The 24193-nt window shown below is 38.2% G+C and overlaps 3 protein-coding genes across 6 annotated transcripts; 1 reads left to right on the top strand and 2 right to left on the bottom strand.

Annotated features, from left to right (window-relative positions):
* Positions 1-77: 77 nt before the first annotated feature.
* On the bottom strand, positions 78-10455 carry LOC134294375 (uncharacterized). The gene is made up of 3 exons (XM_062965232.1): positions 10442-10455; positions 9965-10272; positions 78-1702 (listed from the first exon to the last, which is right to left on the bottom strand). The coding sequence occupies exons 1-3, from the start codon at positions 10453-10455 to the stop codon at positions 1377-1379; spliced, it is 648 nt and encodes a 215-aa protein (XP_062821302.1). The 3' UTR covers positions 78-1376.
* dpm3 (dolichyl-phosphate mannosyltransferase subunit 3, regulatory) lies at positions 10109-13604 on the top strand. Of its 2 annotated transcripts, none has more exons than XM_016999341.2 (2): positions 10109-10226; positions 13011-13604. In XM_016999341.2, exon 2 carries the CDS (start codon positions 13014-13016, stop codon positions 13293-13295), a length of 282 nt encoding a protein of 93 aa, XP_016854830.2. In that variant the 5' UTR covers positions 10109-10226; positions 13011-13013; the 3' UTR covers positions 13296-13604. The 2 variants fall into 2 exon arrangements, with proteins under 2 accessions (XP_016854830.2, XP_003230686.2); XM_003230638.3 differs by lacking the exon at positions 10109-10226 and adding an exon at positions 10233-10457.
* Positions 13605-13985: 381 nt separating this feature from the next.
* slc50a1 (solute carrier family 50 member 1) lies at positions 13986-24183 on the bottom strand. 3 transcript variants are annotated; one of them, XM_062965004.1, is made up of 6 exons: positions 24058-24183; positions 21687-21764; positions 19986-20109; positions 16435-16596; positions 16230-16349; positions 13986-14283 (listed from the first exon to the last, which is right to left on the bottom strand). In XM_062965004.1, the coding sequence occupies exons 1-6, from the start codon at positions 24132-24134 to the stop codon at positions 14182-14184; spliced, it is 663 nt and encodes a 220-aa protein (XP_062821074.1). In that variant the 5' UTR covers positions 24135-24183; the 3' UTR covers positions 13986-14181. The 3 variants fall into 3 exon arrangements, with proteins under 3 accessions (XP_062821074.1, XP_062821076.1, XP_062821075.1); XM_062965006.1 differs by having other exon boundaries at positions 24077-24161; XM_062965005.1 differs by lacking the exon at positions 21687-21764 and having other exon boundaries at positions 24058-24151.
* Positions 24184-24193: the final 10 nt, after the last annotated feature.

The raw sequence follows: 24193 nt of genomic DNA, 5'->3' as shown, positions 1-24193 counted from the left end.
CACACACACACATCATATATATATATATATATATATATATATATATATATATATATATATATATATAACAGTATAGTGGTATAGTTCAATATAGTAATGTATAATGCTAATATTGTGCTATGCTAATAATATAATACAGTAGAGTCTCACTTATCCAACACTCGCTTATCCAACGTTCTGGATTATCCAACGCATTTTTGTAGTCAATGTTTTCAATATATCGTGATATTTCGGTGCTAAATTCGTAAATACAGTAATTACTACATAGCATTATTACATATTGAACTACTTTTTCTGTCCAATTTGTTGTATAACATGATGTTTTGGTGCTTAATTTGTAAAATCATAACCTAATTTGATGTTTAAGAGGCTTTTCCTTAATCTCTCCTTATTATCCAAAATAATAATAATAATAATAATAATAATAATAATAATAATAATAATAAACTTTGTTTATACCCCGCCACCATCTCCCCAACGGGGACTCAGGGCGGCTTAAATGGGGCCATGCCCAAAACCATACAATATGACAAAATATAAAACAACATATCATTACACAATTTAACATATTCGCTTATCCAACGTTCTGCTGGCCCGTTTACGTTGGATAAGCGAGACTCTACTGTATATTGTATGTACATACAGCTGTTCTGAGTCCCCTTCAGGGTGAGAAGGGCGGGATATAAATGTAATAAATAAATGTAGTAAATGAATAAATAAATAATTTTAGACCTAGGCTCACTCAAAGTCTGAAATGACTTGAAGACACACAACAACAACAATCTTAATTAACCTGACTATCTCATTGGCCAGAAGCAGGCCCACACTTCCTATTGAAATCCTGATAGGTTTATGTGGGTTACAAATGTTTTCATTTTTAAATATTGTACTGTTCTTTCGTTGTTGTTGTTGTTTTGCACTACAAATAAGACATGTGCAGTGTGCATAGGAATTTGTTCAGGTAATGATAATTCGGCCCCTCCACAGTCTGAAGGATTGTGGACCGGCCCTCTGCTTTAAAAGTTTGAGGACCCTTGATCTAGATCCAGGCTGGCTCTCTGTCGAGAGGGATTTGAGTGTGCATTTATGACAGAAGTTGGGGTTTCTTCCAATCCTACGATTCCGCTGCCCCCAAAAATCCCCTTCCAGACTCCGCAGACACTGAGTCACGGCCGCAGCTGGGTGTTGCATCGTGGTGGTGTTGTTATTGTCGTCTTTCGGGTCTAGAAGCAATGCGTTGTCTTCAGAGACACGGGCGGCGAATGCAAGGGGGAAAAAAGCAACCGGGGGAGGCCACATCCTCTCTGCTGATTTTGCAAGCGTTGGGACCGAGCTTTGCCACAAAAGCAAAACATTCCCTCCGCTTGGCATGATGTTTACATTGCTGTGCAGCGAGATGCGGGGACGGAGGAGGACAAGCCACAGAAAACCAGTTGTCCCAGCTGCTTGCTTTCTCTCCGGAGATGTGCCCAGGCCTGTGGCAAAGCATCGGGAAGATCCAAGGGAAAGCGGGCGAGTCGGAGCAGGCCTGAGCGCCGAAAACACGCCGCGTTGGTGTCTGGAAGGAGCCGGAAACCCCCTTCTTGTCCTCGGCTTTGTGCGACCAGACACATGTTTGCAAACCGGGCCTGATTCACTCTCACTCCTTTGCCACACGTGGCTTCTCGCAACCTGCATGGGCTTGACGTGGAGATCGGGAAGCCTGAAACGTCACACAGATACCTTGTTATGGAGATGCCATTAGAACCATGGCATCATCCGCAAATAAATTAATTTTAATTACTTCCCTCCCAATTTTATACCTTACCAGAGACTCACACAGATAATAATAATAATAATAATAATAATAATAATAATAATAATAATAATAATAATAATAACAACAACAATTTGGACAGAAAAACAAAAAAACTCATGATCATTCATCATTCACTGCACCCTCACAGTGATGTTGACCGGCTATATCTGCCTAGAAGATCAGGGGGCAGAGGACTCTTGCAAGTCAAACAAGCAGTCAAAGAAGAAGAACATGCCCTGGCAGAAGATGTAAAGCAAAGTGAAGAACCTGCTTTGATTGAAGTCAAAAATCAGAAACTCCTCAAACTCCTCAATGAATCATTTGGGCCACATAGTTGTGCCTCTGTTTGTAGTCTGTCTGTGCAATTTTCTTACAGCAGCTGAGGATATGATCCATGGTTTCGTCGGTTTCCTTGCACAGTCTGCATTTTGGGTCATCAGCTGATTTTTCAATCTTGGCCTTAATTGCCTTTGTCCTGATGTCTTGCTCCTGGGCTGCAAGGATCAGGCCTTCTGTCTCCTTCTTCAGGGTCCCATTCGTGAGCCAGAGCCAGGTCTTCTCCTTATCAGCTTTTCCTTCAATTTTGTCAAGGAACTTTCCATGCATTGCTTTGTTGTGTCAGCTGTCAGCTCTAGTTTGTAGTGCGGTTTTCTTGTACTGATTCTTTGTCTGCTGTGTTTTTATTATTGTATGATACAGCAAACAAGACAGACATGCTGGATTTCATATCACAAAATCACAAGTCGAACACTTACCAAGCGTTTAGGACTGTGTGATGTATTTTCGGATGATGCGTGCAGATCCCAGTAGGGTGGCCTTTTGCAGTTGACAGATCGTAATTTTGTCAATGTCTATTGTTTCCAAATGGCGGCTGAGATCTTTTGGCACGGCACTTTCCATGCAGTGTTTTGTTGTGCCAGCTGTCAGCTCTAGTTTGTAGTGCAGTTTTCTTGTACTGATTCTTTGTCTGCTGTGTTGTTGTTGTTGTTGTTGTTGTTATTATTATTATTATTATTATTATTATTATTATTATTATTATTATTATTGCCTTGCAACCAGAATGGACAACTAAATGCTCTGAGGTCCATCCCCAGCGCCTCCAAAATCTGGGCGGGAGCGACTGGTGAGGCTGGTGCCAGGCAGCGGAGGGGAAGTGCTGAGCTGGGCAGACTGGGAGACAGCTGACAGAACGCAGCCTGCCTTTCACACGCTCCGAGAGATATTCCCACACAGATCCACGCCCTTCCAAAACCGGGCTACTTAGCATTATGACGCTGCTTTCAGCGCTTGCTGTGCAACCCAGCAGGATTTGCCTCTCAGTAAATATTTGCCAGGGAGCAATTAATCATCCGGAGGGAGGGAGGGGAAAAGGCAAAAAGAGAGATGGGAAAACCAGAACATGTGAAGTCATATGGGAGTTAACAGGGAGCATGTGTTTGTGCTCACATAGACATAGGGAAGAAAAGAAGGAAGGAAGGAAGGCTGTTGCATTGGTAAAGCAACACTCCTTGACCCACTGCTTCTGCAGGATGAAAGCCAAAAGTCAGGCTGCAATGACTTTTGTGACAGAACTGCAATACGCTGACGATATCGTACTCTGTGCTCCTTTTAGTCCGTAAGAGCTGTTCATCAGTGGAACTCACTGCCTTGCAGTCTGGTGGAACTGCTTCTTTGGAAGCTTTGAAAGATGCTGGATGGCCATCTGTCGGGGAGGATTAGATTGTGTTTCCTGCCTGGTAGAATGGGGATTTATTTATTATTTATTTATTTACAACATTTATACACCGCCCTTCTCACCCAAGGGATCTCAGGGCGGCTTACAAAAATTGGCAAAATTGAATGCCCAAAATGCAATCATAAAAACAAAACAATATAAACAGATCCATTAATAACATTGTTAAAACACATACTGTGTTTCCCTGAAAATAAGACAGTGTCTTATATTAATTTTTGCTCCCAAAGATGCTCTAGGTCTTATTTTCAGGGGATGTCTTATTTTTCCATGAAGAAGAATTCATATTTATTGTTGAACAAAAAAATGAACATTTATTATATACTGTACAGTAGTTGTCATCACAAACCAGCATAACCAGGCAAACTGTGAATCCTGTCAAGAATTTTTTGTTACTACCAATATTTACATGTACAACACTCTATGGTATGTACATTTATCGATCCTGCAAGCTCTGGCGTTCTGTTTGGCGGGCATGCTTCCAAACAAAAACTTTGCTAGGTCTTATTTTTGGGGGAGGCTTTATATTTAGCAATTCAGTAAAACTTCTACTAGGTCTTATTTTCTGGGAATGTCTTATTTTAGGGGAAACAGGGTAATAAAAACCTTAAAAATGTATATATAATTAATTCCATTTGTCCAAGATCCTCATGCTTCATCCTTACTTGATGACCTCTGGGGTCTCTTCCAACTCTAAGCCAACAAAGTTTCCAGTCCTCACCAATCTCCTGGGGTTTTGGAAATGCAAGTACTTAATAGCAAAGACCCCCAAAGGCAGTGGCGGAGTCCACCTTCCCGCCAAAGGCCCAGGTTTGTCGGCTTCAGCGTTTTTGATCTCAATCTCCCTTCCTCCGGGAGTCTCTGCCTATCTCCAGAGACAGCAGACACATTCCTGGACCCGTGCCTGAAGGGAGGAAAGGCAGAAGAGGCACCCCAAGTCTGCAAAGTGGGAGGCAGAGGCACCAAGAGGGGGGCTGTTATCGGAGGAAAGGTCTCTGTGCATGCCCAGAGGGCCCTGTTCTGAACCTGCCTCATATCGGCTGCATTTAACACGCGGCAACTCCCCGAGTGTAGCAAGGCTCATTGAAGATATCCTTTTGTTTCTCCCACCTAAAGTCAGTGCACAAACAAAGGTTTTTGGGAGACCACACTTGTCCCACTTAGCGCATGATGCCAAACCTGACCCTCAGGGTCCATGCCATGTAAAGGGCCAGCACTATCCAGCTTCTCTATCTGTTCCTGGTTTGAAAGTGTTATTTCCTGTTTAATTGCGGGATACTTCTTTTGAAAGTAGTCGCTCTGCCCCAGAAACTTTGTTTTTTTGTGGCTGCCACAAAGTTGGTTGAGATTCAATGATGAGAAATTCATTGGAAAACTAGATCAAAATGTGCAAATATCTTGGATCTATTTACCATGTTGTACCCTTGAGCAACAAGGAGAGAAGGGCAATAAAAGTATTATTATTATTATTATTATTATTATTAGATCTATTTATCATGTTGTACCCAGCCTTGAGCTGCAAAGAAAGGCAGGAAATAATAATAATAATAATAATAATAATAATAATAATAATAATAATAATAATAATAATACAGGAAAAACTCAGCCGCTATCAGGACCTCAAGACTGAACTTCAAAGACTCTGGCAGAAACCAGTACAGGTGGTCCCGGTGGTGATCGGCACATTGGGTGCCGTGCCAAAAGATCTCAGCCAGCATTTGGAAACAATAGACATTGACAAAATTATGATCTGCCAACTGCAAAAGGCCACCCGACAGGGATCTGCAGCATCATCCGAAAATATATCACACAGTCCTAGACACTTGGGAAGTGTTGAACTTGTGATTTTGTGAAACGAAATCCAGCATGTCTATCTTGTTTTCTGTGTCATACAATAAAATAATAATAATAAAATCACGATCTGCCAACTGAAAAAGGCCACCCTACTGGGATCTGTACGCATCATCTGAAAATACATCACATTCCTAGACACTTGGGAAGTGTTCGACTTGTGACTTTGTGATACAAAATCCAGCATATCTATCTTGTTTGCTGTGTCATAATAAAATAATAATAATAATAATAATAATAATAATAATAATACTGTAATAATAATAATAATAATAATAATAATAATAATAATAGGATCTATTTATCCTGTTGTACCCTTGAGCTATAAGGAAAGATGGGTAATAAATTTATTATTACCATTATTATTGGATCTATTTATCATGTTGTATCCCACTTTGAGCAGTGAGAAGTGGATAATAAATTTATTACTACTACTACTACTACTACTACTACTATTGGATCTGTTTATCATGTTGTACCCCGCTCTGAGCTGCAAGGAGAAGTGGTATTATTATTATTTTGTAAAACTACAAATTCCCAGCATCCAAGTGGTGCAAAACTGCATCAGCTCTACAGTATAGACGGAAGAAATAGATAAAGAAGACAACGGTACTGGTGAAATGTCCGGATGTTTCCCAAAACTAATCCCGCTCTCCTGTTTCTATTCCCAGCTTGGAAATAAAGGAAACTTATCTATCAAATAACAACTCACTCCAGGCCTCTTTGGCCGGCGTCCTTCTCCCAGGCCGAGGCCGGACTCGAGAGGGAAACAGATGCTTCCTGCCAAGGTGTTGCCACAGAGCGAGAAACCTCGCTGTTTATAGCTGCATTTGCTGGAATTGGGCACCTATGGTGGGAACTCAATGAGGGGGTGGTCAGTAGGGCTCTGGCTTGGAAAAGCACACTTCTCTGGGCAGCGTCCAGCACCAACACCATCCTAACTCACCTCCCCATTTCTGAGGAAAGGCCCCGTATAAGCGTCCAGGGCCTTGGCACCAAGTCTGTGTTGTGTCTCAGACACTGGCTGGACGGTCAGTGGGAACCTCAGAGCGGTCAGTTCCCAGCGCTTTGAGCAACCGGGTCCTGGCTTCGGCTTCACAAAAGAAGGTGGAGGCAAAAGGAAAGACTGGTGATAAACAGGGGCCCGTCTGGGAACCCAGTTCTCACATTGGCACAAAGCGGAAAGACCGGGCACGAAAGAGGCCTTTGAGCCAGGAAAGCATGACAGAATCCTAGAATCATAGACTGAGAAGAGACCCCAGGGACCATTCCTGATTTTTTTTTGCACCTGCCTTGTAGTTAGGGTGGCGAAGTGTGTTAAAGCACTGAATTGCTGAACTTGCAGAACTCACACTGGCATGTTTTCAAACTGCTAGGTTGGCAGAAGCTGGAGCTAACAGCGAGTGCTTGGATAAGTGAGACTCTACTGCAGGGGTCCTCAAACTTTTAAAGCAGAGGGCCGGTCTACCATCCTTCAGACTGTTGAGGGGCCAAATTATCATTTGAAAACAAAAACAAAAAACAAAAAACAAAAAAATTCCTATGCACACTGCACATATCTTATTTGTAGTGCTAAACAATAACAATAACAATGAAAGACCAATACAATATTTAAAAATGAAAATAATTTTAACCAACATAAACCTATCAGGATTTCAATAGGAAATGTGGGCCTGCTTCTGGCCAATGAGATAGTCAGGTTAATTAGGATTGTTGTTGTTGTGTGCCTTCAAGTCATTTCAGACTTTGGGCGAGCCTAAGTCCAAAATTATTTATTTATTCATTTACTACATTTATTTACTACATTTATATCCCACCCTTCTCACCCTGAAGGGAACTGAGAGCAGCTGTATGTACATACAATATATTATATTATTAGCATAGTACAATATTAGCATTATATATTACTATATTGAACTATACCACTATACTGTAATATTATATGTAATATTTAACATATAATTAATATTATTATATGGTATTATTATTATTAATATTATATTGTATAAAATGATAATATTATTACCAATATCACATGTATATACAATATATTATATTATTAAAACTGATATAAAAATATTATATTATAAATGAGGGCAGGGGCCAGGTAAATGACTTTGGAGGGCCGCATCTGGCCCCCGGGCCTTAGTTTGGGGACCCCTGCTCTACTGTAATATAATATATTGTATACACATATAATATTTATAACAATATTATAATGTATCACAATATAACACTAATAATACAATATAATAATAATTATTATATAGAGTCTCACTTATCCAACATAAACGGGCCGGCAGAATGTTGGATAAGTGAATATTTATTTATTTATTACAATATTTATATCCCGCCCTTCTCACCCAACAGGGGACTCAGGGCGGCTTACAATAAAACGCATATATAAAAATTATACAGTGCAATATAAATCAGTTAAAAATTATTAACATTACATCAGTATTCATAAAACACATTATAAAATACAAGTAGGCGTGTTCAGTTCAAAAAACTGGGTCTGTCGATTGAGTTCCAGCGTACATGATAATAATTAATTCTTAATAATAATTAAGAATATGTTGGATAATAAGGAGGGATCAAGGAAAAGCCTATTAAACATCAAATTAGGTTATGGGGTTGTTGTATGTCTTTCGGGCTGTGTGGCCATGTTCCAGAAGCATTCTCTCCTGACGTATCGCCCACATCTATGGCAGGCATCCTCAGAGGTTGTGAGGTATGGAGAAAACTAAGCAAAGAGGTTAATATATTAGTTTGCTTAGTTTTCTCCATACCTCACAACCTCTGAGGATGCCTGCCATAGATGTGGGCGATACGTCAGGAGAGAATGCTTCTGGAACATGGCCACACAGCCCGAAAGACATACAACAACCCTGTGATCCCAGCCATGAAAGCCTTCGACAACAAATTAGGTTATGATTTTACAAATTAAGCACCAAAACATCAGATTATACAACAAATTTGACAGAAAGAGTAGTTTAATATGCAGTAATGCTTACATAGTAATTACTGTATTTACGAATTTAGCACCAAAATATCACGATGTATTGAAAACATTGACTCCAAAAATGCGTTGGATAATCCAGAACGTTGGATAAGTGAGACTCTACTGTAGTAGTATAATAATAGTATAATAATAATAATAAGAAGAAGAATGGTAGTAGTATAATAGTACAGTAGAGTCTCACTTATCCAAGCTAAACTGGCCAGCAGAAGCTTGGAAAAGCGAATATCTTGGATAATAAGGAGGGATTAAGGAAAAGCCTATTAAACATCAAGTTAGATTATGATTTTACAAATTAAGCACCAAAACATCATGTTAGACAACAAATTTGACAGAAAAAGTAGTTCAATACGCAGTAATGTTATGTTGTAATTACTGAATTTACGAATTTAACACCAAAATATCACAATATATTGAAAACATTGACTACAAAAATGGCTTGGATAATCCAGAAGCTTGGATAAGCGAGGCTTGGATAAGTGAGACTCTACTGTATAATAATAGTATAACAATAGTATAATAGTAATACAGTATTACATATTCTATTGTTATACTATTATTATACTATTATTATATATATTATATAATAATATATATTACATTATATTATTATACTACTGCAAATAATAGTATAATAATAGTATAACAATAGTATAATAATAAAACAGTATTACATATAATATTATTAATAATATTGAAGTATGATGGTCTAGTACAATATCTTCTATCTATATATATAAAAGAGTGATGGCATCACGGCAATTCACAAAACAACAAAAGTACAGGCCCCCCCAACCTCAAAATTTGACAACACAACCCATCATCCACGCCTCAAGGTTGATACAACAAAAAGAAAAGAAAAATAAAGTCCTAATTAGAGGGAGAGCAATAATTTTTTTTATCCAATTGCTGCCAGTTTAGAGGGCTAATCTCTGCCCACTTGGTTGCCTAGCAACCAAGGGACAGCCAGGTTTCAGTTAGGGGACAGGCAGATTTAGGCCTCACTTAGACTTCTTCCACAGATTATCTAATTTGCACTGGATTATATGGCAGTGTAGACTCAAGGCCCTTCCACACAGCTATATAACCCATTTATAATCTTATATTATCTGCTTTGCACTGGATTATCTTGACTCCACACTGCCATATAATCCACTTCAGTGTGCATTTTATACAGCTGTGAAGAAGGGGCCTCATATAATCCAGTTCTGAGCAGATAATATAAGATTGGAAATATACAGTAGAGTCTCACTTATCCAACGCAAACAGGCCGGCAGGATAAGTGAATATGTTGGATAATAAGAAGGGATTCAGGAAAAGCCAATTAAACATCAAATTAGGTAATCGGAAGGAACTTGTAGTAATATATAATGCTAATATTGTACTATGCTAATGATATAATATACTGGATGTATATATATGTATATATGTATTCGGGGTGAGAAGGGCAGGATATAAAGGCCGCCAATAAATAATAAATAAGTAAAAATTTTGTTTGTGTTTTCAAACACATTACAATTTGTACCCTCGGTAGGTTCGCTTCGGAGACGACAAATAAATATACCCAGAAGACGTGGCCTGATGTCCGCACGGGGAGACAGAACCGGGTCAAAAATGGCGCCGGCGGTCCTGTCAGAGCAAAGGAAGCCTCCGCGGCAAGCGGAGGCGGCGATTGGAGGAGCGGGAGGTGACGTCACGCGCGCGACGGGGAAACGGCTCGCAGCGGAGGCGGGGATTGGAAGGGGGAGCGGTGACGTCACGCACGCGCAGGCTGGGAAGGAAGAGCCGGAGGAGAAGCAGTGCGCAGGCGCAGCTGAGGTAGCCAGGTAAGTGGGCCTCTGGTTCTGGTCTGGTTCTGTTTGCAGGTATTGTCTAAGTCACAGGATGATGGATGGATGGATAAATAGATAGAATCCTACAGTAGGACTCCAAGGGCCATCCAGTCCAATCTACTTCTGCTTTTGGATGAAGACACCATTCAATCCCTCCCGACAGATGTCCGTCCAGTCGTGGCTTCAAATCCGCCAAAGAAGATAGATACATAGATAGATGCATCGGTAGGTAGGACAGATGCCATATAATAATAATACATTGTTATAATTGTATGTTATATATTACATGTACTATTACTAATAATATTGCAGTATAGTGGTATGGTATAAAAATTCGTAAATACAGTAATTACTACATAACATTACTGCGTATTGAACTACTTTTTCTGTCAAATTTGTTGTATAACATGATGTCTTGGTGCTTCATTTGTAATTTGATGTTTAATAGGCTTTCCTTAATCCCTCCTTATTATCCAACATATTCGCTTATCCAATGTTCTGCCGGCCCGTTTATGTTGGATAAGTGAGACTCTACTGTATACTGTAATATTATTAGTAATATTTCATTTAATATATAATCTATAATATTATTATATTGTATCATTATTAGTATTATATTGTTTTACATTGTAATATTATCAATATTATATGTATATACAATATATTACATTATTAGCATAGCACAATATTAGCATTATTATCTATCTATATAAAAGAGTGATGGCATCATGGCGACCCACAAAACAACAAAACTACAGGCCCCCAACCTCGAAATTTGACAACACAACCCATCATCCACACCTGTAGGTTGATACAACAGAAAGAAAAGAAAAATAAAGTCCTAGTTAGAGGGAGAGGAATGATTGCTTTTATCCAATTGCTGCGTTAGAAGGCTAAGCTCCTCCAACTTGGTCTCCTAGCAACCCAATAAAAAATAATAAAAAACACTAAAAATAATTAAAAATACTAAAAAATTAATACAATAAAATACTATAATAACAGAAAATAACTAAAAATAATACAAGAAAATAATAAAATATAATAAATAAAAAGATAACTTACAATAAAAATAATTTAAAAATACAAATAACGTCAAATAAAAATTACACAACAATTTTTAACCAATACCACCACCATTTTGCCACAGCAACGCGTGGCTGGGCACAGCTAGTATATATAATGGGTTGTTGTGTGTCTTTTGGGCTGTGTGGCCATGTTCCAGAAGTATTCTCTCCTGACGTTTCACCCACATCTATGGCAGGCATCCTCAGAGGTTGTGACGTATGGATAAACTAGGCAAGGAAAGGAAAAAAATATTATCTGTGGAGAGTCCGGGGTGTGGCAAGGGTCCTTTGTCAGTTGGAAGCCATCATTAATGTTTCAGTTAATCACCCTAATTAGCATTGGAAAAGTTTGTCTCTTGCCTGGGAGGCATCCTTTGTTCAGTCATTAGTCGTCCTTGGGGCTCCTCTGCCCTCAGAGTGTTGCTTCCCATCTACTGTTTTGATTTTTGAGTTTAATACTGGTAGCCAGATTTTGTTCATTTTCATGGTTTCCTCCTTTCTGTTGTCCACATGCTTGTGGATTTCAATGGCTTCTCTGTGTCGTCTGACATGATAGTTGTTGGAGTGGTCCAGCATTTCTGTGTTCTCAAATAATATCCTGTGTTCAGGTTGGTTCAAGTGCTCTGCTATGGCTGATTTCTCTGGTTGAGTGAGTCTGCAGTGCCTTTCATGTTCTTTGACTCGTGTTTGGTGGTCCCTATGTATACTTGTCCACAGCTGCATGGGATACGGTAGACTGCTGCAGAGAGAGGATTCCTCTTGTCTTTCACTGACCGTAGCATTTGTTGGATTTTCTTGGTGGGTCTGGAGATAGTTTGTAGGTTGTGCTTCTTCATCAGTTTGCCTATGCGGCCAGTGGTTCCCTTGATGTCTGGTAAGAACACCTTTCCTCTGGGTGGATCTTTGTCTTATATATAGTGCCTTGTGACTCTAGATCAGGGGTCCCCAAACTAAGGCCCGGGGGCCGGATGCGGCCCTCCGAGGTCATTTAACTGGCCCTCACCTTCAGTTTTATAATATAATATATTGTATATACATATAATATTGATAATAATATTATAATGTAATACAATATAACACTAATAATAGTACCATATAATAACATTAATTATATATTCTATATTACATATAATATTACTAATAATATTACAGTATAGTGGTATAGTTCAATATAGTAATATATAATGTTAATATTGTGCGATGCTAATAATATAATATATTGTATGTACATACAGCTGCTCTGAGTCCCCTTTGGGGTGAGAAGGGTGTGATACAAATGTAGTAAATAAATGCAGCAAATAATAAATAAATAAATAAATAAATTTTAGACTTAGGCTCGCCCAAAGTCTGAAATGACTTGAAGGCACACAACAACAACAACAACAACCACCCTAATTAACGTGACTATCTCATTGGCCAGAAGCAGGACCACACTTCCCATTGAAATCCTGATAAATGTATGTTGGTTAAAATTGTTTTTATTTTTCAATATTGTATTGTTCTTTCATTGTTGTTGTTGTTTTTGCACTACAAATAAGACATGTGCAGTGTGCATCGGAATTTGTTTGTATTTTTTTTTTCCAAATTATAATCCGGCCCCTCAACAGTCTGAAGGATTGTGGACCGGCCCTCGGCTTAAAAAGTTTGAGGACCCCTGCTCTAGATCTCTCCTTCTGCGGCACGTGGTCAACCTTCTTTCTCGCCTTCCTTGCAGACCATGACGAAGCTCCTGCGCTGCCTGTGGAGCCTGGGCCTCTTTGGCGTGGCGTGGGCCGTCCTGGCGCTGGACCCGCTGGACCTGCGCCCGCTTCCGGCCCCGTGGCCCCAGGTCCTCCGCCCGCTGCCCGCGTACCTACTGGTGTCCTTTGGCTGCTTCTCTCTGGCCGTGGTGGGCTTCCGCTTGGCCACCTTCAACGACTGCGAGGCGGCCGCCCAAGAGCTGCAGGACCAGATCCGGGAGGCCAAGCAAGACCTGGCCCGGCGGGGGCTCCGGCTCTGAAAAAGAACAAGTGTTTTCCCTCTAACCTTGCAAAAAAAATATATTGCAATCTAAATAGTGTTGCAGACAACCTCTGGATGTGCTTTTGCACGAGCAAGACTTGCAGGAGAAAGATACTGTTTTGCAGAGAACCTTCGGATGTGTTTTTGCATTTGCTGCCGTGCAGCTGATGCACTTTCCTTGCAATTCTGCCCCGCCGGATCATTATTGCAGTCAGCTATCAATTAACTGGAACTCTCGGGCAACTGAGAAAAATAATCTGGGAAAAATAATACTGTTTTTATAATACATTAAAACTATGGCATATTATGTTTGGTCTTGACTTGTCTTTGTTTACTTTTAAGTGCTGTCTTCCAATCTATATACAGTAGAGTCTCACTTATCCAAGCTAAATGGGCCGGCAGAAGCTTGGATAAGTGAATATCTTGGATAATAAGGATTAAGGAACCTATTAAACATCAAATTAGGTTATGATTTTACAAATGAAGCACCAAAACATGTTAGACAACAAATTTGGCGGAAAAAGTAGTTCTATACGCAGTTATGCTATGTAGTAATTACTGTATTTATGAATTTAGCACCAAAATATCACAATATATTGAAAACATTGACTCCAAAAATGCATTGGATAATCCAGAATGTTGGATAAGCGAGTGTTGGGTAAGTGAGGAAAGAGGAAACGTGCCCCGATTTTCAGAAAAAGGTCCCTTCTTATTTTATTTTGTTGCAAGGCACTTTAAAAAAATAATCACGGTTGCTAAAAGTGGAAAGTCCGCGCTGGGCTTTGGTGTCTTTTGCACGTTAAGGGTCCAGGTGGGAGGCAATGAGGGGCCCCAGAGGCCATCTAGCCTGTCCCTGTGGGTCCGCGGTGGCCGGCATAGTGTCCTCAGGCCTGGAGCGGCCGATACAAGGTCTTGTGGTCCGGAGGGAAGCGCCAGAAGAGCCAGAAGCGGACCAGGCTGGTGGCGATGCCCGGCACATTGGGGACCTGGACAAAGAAAGAAGGAGGCATCAAGGGCAGACACGTGCGGTGAAGGGCAGCAAGGAGAGAAATCCATGCGTCACAAACCCTGGGCCAATTGCGCCCCGAAGGCTCCGTTGATCGGACACTCAATTTAATTAGTGATAATAATCAATGCGGTGTGACTTCTGCAAGGGTCAAGGCTGGGTAGTGGGCACAACCGCTCATTAGTAGCCTCCATGGGGACTGATAGACACTGGAATAAAAACAATAATAATAACAATAATAACAACAACACGTATTAATAATATAGACTCCCAGTATAGCCATGACCTCCATGGGGATTGACAGATGCCAAAATAATAATAATAATAATAATAATAAGGAATTTTCCAGGGAGACTCATTGTCCCCTCTGCTTTTCATTATTGCCATGATCTCTCTGTCAACAATCTTACAAAAAACAAATCTCGGCTATCAAACATCTAAGAAATCTCACAAAATTTCGCATCTGATGTACATGGATGACCTGAAGCTATATGGGAAAACGGAAACTGAAATCCAGTCTCTGACCAACACTGTCCGAATTTTTAGCACTGATGTCAGCATGGAGTTTGGTTGGGACAAATGTGGTCAGCAAAGAATACACACAAAGGGTCAGAAAAATTCTCAAAAGCAAGCTCACTGGAGGCAACATCATCAAGGCCATAAACACCTGGGCCATACCTGTCGTAAGATATACGCTGGCATCATAAACTGGACACAGATGGAACTGGACAATTTGGACAGAAAAACAAGAAAACTCATGACCATTCATCATTCCCTGCACCCTCGCAGTGATGTTGACCGGCTATATCTGCCTAGAAGATCAGGGGGCAGAGGACTCTTACAAGTAAAACAAGCAGTCAAAGAAGAAGAACATGCCCTGGCAGAAGATGGAAAGCAAAGTGAAGAACCTGCTTTGATTGAAGTCAAAAACCAGAAACTCCTCAAAACACAGCAGACAAAAAACCATACAAGAAAACCGCACTACAAACTAGAGCTGACAGCTGGCACAGCAAAACATTGCATGGAAAGTTCCTTGACAAAGTTGAAGGAAAAGCTGATAAGGAGAAGACCTGGCTCTGGCTCACGAATGGGACCCTGAAGAAGGAGACAGAAGGCCTGATCCTTGCAGCCCAGGAGCAAGACATCAGGACAAAGGCCATTCAGGCCAAAATCGAAAAATCAGCTGATGACCCAAAATGCAGACTCTGCAAGGAAACCAATGAAACCATGGATCATATTCTCAGCTGCTGTAAGAAAATCGCACAGACAGACTACAAACAGAGGCACAACTCTATGGCCCAAATGATTCATTGGAACTTATGCCTCAAGTACCACCTCCCAGCAGCAAAGAACTGGTGGGATCACAAACCTGCAAAAGTATTGGAGAATGAGCACACAAAGATACTGTGGGACTTCCGAATCCTGACAAAGTTCTGGAACGCAACACACCAGACATCACAGTTGTGGAAAGAAAAAGGTTTGAATCATTGATGTTGCCATCCCAGGTGACAGTCGCATTGACGAAAAACAACAGGAAAAACTCAGCCGCTCTCAGGACCTCAAGATTGAACTGCAAAGACTTTGGCAGAAACCAGTGCAGGTGGTCCCGGTGGTGATGGGCACAAAAGATTTCAGCTGGCATTTGGAAACAATAGACATTGACAAAATTACGATCTGCCAACTGCAAAAGGCCACCCGACTGGGATCTGCACGCATCATCCGAAAATACATCACACAGTCCTAGACACTTGGGAAGAGTTCGACTTGTGATTTAGTGAAACGAAATCCAGCATATCTATCTTGTTTGCTGTGTCATAATAAAATAATAATAATAATAATAATAATAATAATAATAATAATAATAATTGATGATAATAATAATATAGACTCTGGGTGGGCAATGGGGTATGGGGGGGGGGGTCTCACCGCGATGTAGAGGTCCCCCAGGAGCAGGCCGTAGAGGGTCCAGCTGGCCGAGGCCAAGAAGGTGGTGACGGTCAGCGGGAAGGAGAGGCACTGGGCGGAGCGGCTCCTCACGATCTTGGCCTGAGGACGGAGAAGGACGGACGGGAGGACGGCAGTTCCCATCGTCCAGGGACGGGGAAGCGTGCCTCCACGAGACTCTGCTTACCAGGTCGGCCAGTGGGGAGAGGTACATGGCGATGGTGAAGAGGCTGCAGAAGAGGCCCAGGCGGCTGAGGCGGGTGGGCCGGTCCGGGACCAGGAGGCTGAAGTAGCCGTAGCCCAGCAGCAGCGCCCCCAGCAAGGCCAGCGTCCTCCACAGCACGGAGCCCTGCGGACAGGGAAGGGCATTCGGTAGCATGGCCATCTGCCGGGAGGGATCGGATGGTGTCTCTCCTCCGGGGCTGGACTCCTCGTGGGGACCCCTCCAACTCTAGGGTTCGATGATCCTCTCTATCTGCCCATCCACCTGACTGATCAATTGATCAGACAATCTATACATCCATCTGCTTAATGATCAATTGATCAATCCGTCCATCTAGCTGCCTAGCCTATCTATGTCTCTGCCTATGTACCTATCAATTAATCGATCAATTGATAAATCAATCTGTCTTTCTGTCTTTCTTTCTGTCTGTCTATCTGTCTGTCTATCTATCTATCTATCTGTCTATCCATCCATCTGCTTAACAATCAATTATCGATCGATCCATCTAGCTGCCTAGGCTATCTATGTTTCTGCCTATGATAAATTGATCAATCAATTGATAAATCAATCTGTCTTTCTGTCTTTCTTTCTGTCTGTCTATCTGTCTGTCTGTCTGTCTGTCTATCTATCTATCTATCTATCTATCTATCTATCTATCTATCTGTCTATCCATCCATCTGCTTAACAATCAATTATCGATCGATCCATCTAGCTGCCTAGCCTATCTATGTTTCTGCCTATGTACCTATCAATTAATCGATCAATTGATAAATCAATCTGTCTTTCTGTCTTTCTTTCTGTCTGTCTATCTGTCTGTCTGTCTATCTATCTATCTATCTATCTATCTATCTATCTATCTATCTATCTATCTATCTATCTATCTATCCATCCATCCGCTTAATGATCAATTGATCAATCCGTCCATCTAGCTGCCTAACCTATCTATGTCTCTGCCTATGTACCTATCAATTAATCGATCAATTGATAAATCAATCTGTCTTTCTGTCTTTCTTTCTGTCTGTCTATCTGTCTATCTATCTATCTATCTATCTATCTATCTATCTATCTATCTATCTATCTATCCATCCATCTGCTTAACAATCAATTATCGATCGATCCATCTAGCTGCCTAGCCTATCTATGTTTCTGCCTATGTACCTATCAATTAATCAATCAATTGATAAATCAATCTGTCTTTCTGTCTTTCTTTCTGTCTGTCTATCTGTCTGTCTATCTATCTATCTATCTATCTATCTATCTATCTATCTATCTATCCATCCATCTATCTGCTTAACGATCAATTGATCGATCAATCAATCTAGCTGCCTAACCTATCTATATCTATGCCTATGTACCTATCAATTAATCAATTAATTGATAAATCAGTCTGTCTTTTTGTCTTTCTTTCTGTCTATCTATCCATCCATCCATCTCCTTAACAATCAATTATTGATCGATCCATCTAGCTGCCTAGCCTATCTATATCTCTATCTACTGATCAATTAATTGATCAATTGATCCATCTGTCTGCCTAATCTATGTATCAGCCTATCTATCTACTTATCAATTAATTAATCAATCAATCCCTCTGTCTGCCTTATCTATCGGCTTGATGATCAATTGATCAGTCGATCCATCTATCTGCCTTATCTCTATCTATCTATCTATCGGCTTAATGATCAATTGATCAGTCGATCCATCTATCTGCCTTATCTATCTATCTATCTATCTATCTATCTATCTATCTATCTATCGGCTTAATGATCAATTGATCAGTCGATCCATCTATCTGCCTTATCTATCTATTTATCTATCATCTATCTATCGGCTTAATGGTCAATTGATCAGTCGATCCATCTATCTGCCTTATCTCTATCTATCTATTTATCTATCATCTATCTATCGGCTTAATGATCAATTGATCAGTCGATCCATCTATCTGCCTTATCTCTATCTATCTATCTATTTATCTATCATCTATCTATCGGCTTAATGGTCAATTGATCAGTCGATCCATCTATCTGCCTTATCTATCTATCTATTTATCTATCATCTATCTATCGGCTTAATGATCAATTGATCAGTCGATCCATCTATCTGCCTTATCTCTATCTATCTATCTATTTATCTATCATCTATCTATCGGCTTAATGATCAATTGATCAGTCGATCCATCTATCTGCCTTATCTATCTATCTATTTATCTATCATCTATCTATCAGCTTAATGATCAATTGATCAGTCGATCCATCTATCTGCCTTATCTATCTATCTATTTATCTATCATCTATCTATCGGCTTAATGATCAATTGATCAGTCGATCCATCTATCTGCCTTATCTCTATCTATCTATCGGCTTAATGATCAATTGATCAGTCGATCCATCTATCTGCCTTATCTATCTATCTATTTATCTATCATCTATCTATCGGCTTAATGATCAATTGATCAGTCGATCCATCTATCTGCCTTATCTATCTATCTATTTATCTATCATCTATCTATCGGCTTAATGATCAATTGATCAGTCGATCCATCTATCTGCCTTATCTATCTATCTATTTATCTATCATCTATCTATCGGCTTAATGATCAATTGATCAGTCGATCCATCTATCTGCCTTATCTATCTATCTATTTATCTATCATCTATCTATCGGCTTAATGATCAATTGATCAGTCGATCCATCTATCTGCCTTATCTCTATCTATCTATCGGCTTAATGATCAATTGATCAGTCGATCCATCTATCTGCCTTATCTATCTATCTATTTATCTATCATCTATCTATCGGCTTAATGATCAATTGATCAGTCGATCCATCTATCTGCCTTATCTATCTATCTATTTATCTATCATCTATCTATCGGCTTAATGATCAATTGATCAGTCGATCCATCTATCTGCCTTATCTATCTATTTATCTATCTATCATCTATCTATCGGCTTAATGATCAATTGATCAATTGGTCAATCAATCCATCTATCTGCCTTATCTATGTCTATCTATCTATCTATCTATCTTCTCTCTTTCTATCTATTAGCTTAATGATCAATTGATCTGTTGATCCGTCTATCTGCCTTATCTATAAATCTATCTTTCTATCTATCTGCTTAAAAATCAATTGGTCAATCAATCAATCTTAGATAGATAGAGATATAGATTATAGAGATATATATTAATCAATCCATCCATCTATCTATCTGCCTATCGGTCTATCTGTCTGTCTATCTATCATGGAGCTTCCACCAGACTCCGAGGCAGGGAGTTCCACTGTTGAACAGCTCTTATTCGTACGGTAAGGAAGTCTTAGCGAGGTCTTAGTTGCATGTGTGCGTGCATTCGTTCAGCATCATTAAAAAAGCATCGGCAATGCCAGGAATGGTGCCAAACAGGAAACGTTGCCGTCCGCTTGCCTCCTGCTGATTCTTGAGTCAACAACAGGGAACGCGTTGAAAGAAAGAAAAGGGGCTTGGCATGGACTTGATGATCTCAAGGAGCCCCCCGCTCACCTTCTCGGTGCTGTAGTAGAAGTAGACCAGGATGTAGAGGGTCTGGAGGGCGGCCCCCACCGCGTTGACCACCATCAGGGTCCAGTCGCCCTTCAGCGCCCCGTAGCCGAGCCAGCTCAGGTTGCTGCGGGAAACGTCAAGGCAGTTATTGAGCAGCTTGAAGCAGAACAACAACAACAACAATAATCAAAATAATAATAATAATAATAATAATTTACTTCCTGCCTCTCCTTGCAGCTTGAAGCAGAATAATAATAATAATAATAATAATAATAATAATAATAATAACCAGTACAAGAAAACTGCACTACAAACTAGAGCAGAATCAGTACAAGAAAACCGCACTACAAACTAGAGCTGACAGCTGGCACAACAAAACATTGCATGGAAAGTTCCTTGAAGCAGAACAACAACAACAACAATAATCAAAATAATAATAATTATTATTATTATTTACTTCCTGCCTCTCCTTGCAGCTTGAAGCAGAATAATAATAATAATAATAATAATAATAACCAGTACAAGAAAACTGCACTACAAACTAGAGCAGAATCAGTACAAGAAAACCGCACTACAAACTAGAGCTGACAGCTGGCACAACAAAACATTGCATGGAAAGTTCCTTGAAGCAGAACAACAACAACAACAATAATCAAAATAATAATAATTATTATTATTATTTACTTCCTGCCTCTCCTTGCAGCTTGAAGCAGAATAATAATAATAATAATAATAATAATAATAATAATAATAACCAGTACAAGAAAACTGCACTACAAACTAGAGCAGAATCAGTACAAGAAAACCGCACTACAAACTAGAGCTGACAGCTGGCACAACAAAACATTGCATGGAAAGTTCCTTGAAGCAGAACAACAACAACAACAATAATCAAAATAATAATTATTATTATTATTATTTACTTCCTGCCTCTCCTTGCAGCTTGAAGCAGAATAATAATAATAATAATAATAATAATAATAACCAGTACAAGAAAACTGCACTACAAACTAGAGCAGAATCAGTACAAGAAAACCGCACTACAAACTAGAGCTGACAGCTGGCACAACAAAACATTGCATGGAAAGTTCCTTGAAGCAGAACAACAACAACAACAATAATCAAAATGATAATAATAATTATTATTATTTACTTCCTGCCTCTCCTTGCAGCTTGAAGCAGAATAATAATAATAATAATAATAACCAGTACAAGAAAACTGCACTACAAACTAGAGCAGAATCAGTACAAGAAAACCGCACTACAAACTAGAGCTGACAGCTGGCACAAAACATTGCATGGAAAGTTCCTTGACAAAATTGTGATTTTGTGATACGAAATCCAGCATGTCTATCTTGTTTGCTGTGTCATACAATAAAATAATTTATTTCCTGCCTCTCCTTGCAGCTTGAGGCAGAATAATAATAATAATAATAATAATTTATTTCCTGCCTCTCCTTGCATCATGAGGCAGAATAATAATAATAATAATAATAATAATAATAATAATAATAATAATAATTTATTTCCTGCCTCTCCTTGCAGCTTAAGACAGAATAATAATAATAATTTATTATCTATCTCTTTTTGTAGCTCAAAGCATAATAATAATAATAATAATAATAATAATAATAATAATAATAATTTCATTTATTGAATCCCGATGGGGAGAAAGGCGAAATAACAATGAGGACGGCATACTTGACGTCGGTGGTGAGGAAGGGCAGGAACTGGACGTTGTCCACGCTTCGGGTCAAAGACATCCGCTTTAGGTCAGACCTGAGGCCGGAACAGACGCAGATTACGCTCCATTAATTATAATAATAAATACTATTACTATTAATAATAATTAATAATAGAGCCCCCGGTGGCGCAGCAGATTAAACTGCTGAGCTGCTGAACTTGTGGAGCGAAAAGTCCCACCTCTATCTCCTTGCAGCTCGAAGCAGAATAATAATAATAATTTATTTCCCACCTCTCCTTGCATCTCAAGGCAGAATAATATTAATAATAATTTATTTATTATCTATCTCTGTTTTGCAGCTCAAGGCAGAGTAATAATAATGATGATGACGATTTATGTCCTGCCTCTCCTTGCAGATCAAAGCAGAATAATAATAATAATAATAATTTATTTATTATCTCTCTTTTTTGCAGATTGAAGCAGGGTAATATTATTATTATTATTATTATTATTATTATTATTATTATATTTATTATCTATCTCTTTTTTGCAGATCGAAGCAGGGTGATAATAATAATAATAATAATATATTTATTATCCATCTCTTTTTTGCAGATCAAAGCAGGATAATAATAATAATAATAATAATAATAATAATAATAATAATAAATTTATTATCTATCTCTTTTGCAGATCGAAGCAGGGTAATAATAATAATAATAATATATTGCTGTGTCATACAACATCGTTGTGTCAATAATATATTTATTATCTATCTCTTTTTTGCAGATCGAAGCAGGATGATAATAATAATAATAATATATATATATATTTATCTCTTTTGCAGATAGAAGCAGGATGATAATAATAATAATAATAATATATATATTATCTATCTCTTTTTTGCAGATAGAAGCAGGATGATAATAATAATAATAATATATTTATTATCTATCTCTTTTTTGCAGATCGAGGCAGGGTAATAATAATAATAATAATAATAATAATAATAATATATTTATTATCTATCTCTTTTTTGCAGATCGAAGCAGGATAATGATAATAATTTATTTATTATCTATCTCTTTTTGCAGCTCGATGCAGAATAACAATAATAACAATAATAACAATAATAATGAAGCAGGGTAATAATAATAATAATAATATATTTATTATCTATCTCTTTTGCAGATCGAGTCAGGGTCATAATAATAATAATAATATAATATTTATTTATTTATTATCTATATCTTTTTTGCATATCAAAGCAGGGTAATAATAATAATAATAATATATTTATTATCTATCTCTTTTGCAGATCGAAGCAGGAGAATGATAATAATTTATTTATTATCTATCTCTTTTTTGAAGATCGAAGCAGAATAATAATAATAATAATAATAATGAAGCAGGGTAATAATAATAATAATAATAATATATTTATTATCTATCTCTTTTGCAGATCGAGGCAGGGTCATAATAATAATAATAATAATATATTTATTTATTTATTATCTATGTCTTTTTTGCATATCAAAGCAGGGTAATAATAATAATAATAATAATATATTTATTATCTATCTCTTTTGCAGATCGAGGCAGAGTCATAATAATAATAATAATAATAATATATTTATTTATTTATTTATTATCTATATCTTTTTTGCATATCAAAGCAGGGTAATAATAATAATAATAATAATAATAATATATTTATTATCTATCTCTTTTGCAGATCGAAGCAGGAGAATGATAATAATTTATTTATTATCTATCTCTTTTTTGAAGATCGAAGCAGAATAATAATAATAATAATATATTTATTATCTGTCTCTTTTTTGCAGATCGAAGCAGGATGATAATAATAATAACAATAATATATTTATTATCTATCTCTTTTGCAGATCGAAGCAGGGTAATAATAATAATAATAATAATAATAATAATAATAATAATATATTTATTATCTATCTCTTTTTTGTAGATCAAAGCAGAATAATAATAATAATAATATATTTATTATCTGTCTCTTTTTTGCAGATCGAAGCAGGATGATAATAATAATAATAATATATTTATTATCTATCTCTTTTTTGCAGATCGAAGCAGGATGATAATAATAATAATAATATATTTATTATCTATCTCTTTTGCAGATCGAAGCAGGATAATGATAATAATTTATTTATTATCTATCTCTTTTTGCAGCTCGATGCAGAATAATAATAATAATAATAATAATAATAATAATAATAATAATTTATTTCCTGCCTGTCTGCAGCTCAAGGCAGAACAATCATAGTCATAAGGCTTGGCTCCACCTTCTTGTGTGATGTGCCCTATATTATTATTATTATTATTATTTATTATTATTATTATTTGGCTCACAATCCGGTCCCGAACATGCCGAGGGTGAAGACCAGGCAGGCCCCGGACAGGAGCTCCAGACCCAGCGGGAGATCCATCTTGCTTCCGGGTTGATTTGGCGGGAACCAGGACACGCCCCCTCGGACACGCCCCCTTC

Source organism: Anolis carolinensis, unplaced genomic scaffold (assembly GCF_035594765.1).
Source record: "Anolis carolinensis isolate JA03-04 unplaced genomic scaffold, rAnoCar3.1.pri scaffold_14, whole genome shotgun sequence".
NCBI lineage: Eukaryota > Metazoa > Chordata > Lepidosauria > Squamata > Dactyloidae > Anolis > Anolis carolinensis.
This window is presented reverse-complemented; position numbering and strand designations above follow the sequence as displayed.

Excerpts from the sequence above, each read along its gene's own strand:
- LOC134294375 (XM_062965232.1), bottom strand. Across the intron at positions 1,703-9,964 it reads CATCAGGCCACGTCTTCTGG|GCTTCCCGATCTCCACGTCA; the intron begins GTATATTTATTT and ends GTGACGTTTCAG.
- dpm3 (XM_016999341.2), top strand. The coding sequence starts at position 13,014 with ATGACGAAGCTCCTGCGCTGCCTGTGGAGCCTGGGCCTCTTTGGCGTG.
- slc50a1 (XM_062965004.1), bottom strand. The coding sequence starts at position 24,134 with ATGGATCTCCCGCTGGGTCTGGAGCTCCTGTCCGGGGCCTGCCTGGTC. Across the intron at positions 20,110-21,686 it reads TTCCTCACCACCGACGTCAA|CAACCTGAGCTGGCTCGGCT; the intron begins GTATGCCGTCCT and ends CGTTTCCCGCAG. Across the intron at positions 16,350-16,434 it reads TCTCCCCACTGGCCGACCTG|GCCAAGATCGTGAGGAGCCG; the intron begins GTAAGCAGAGTC and ends CTCCGTCCTCAG.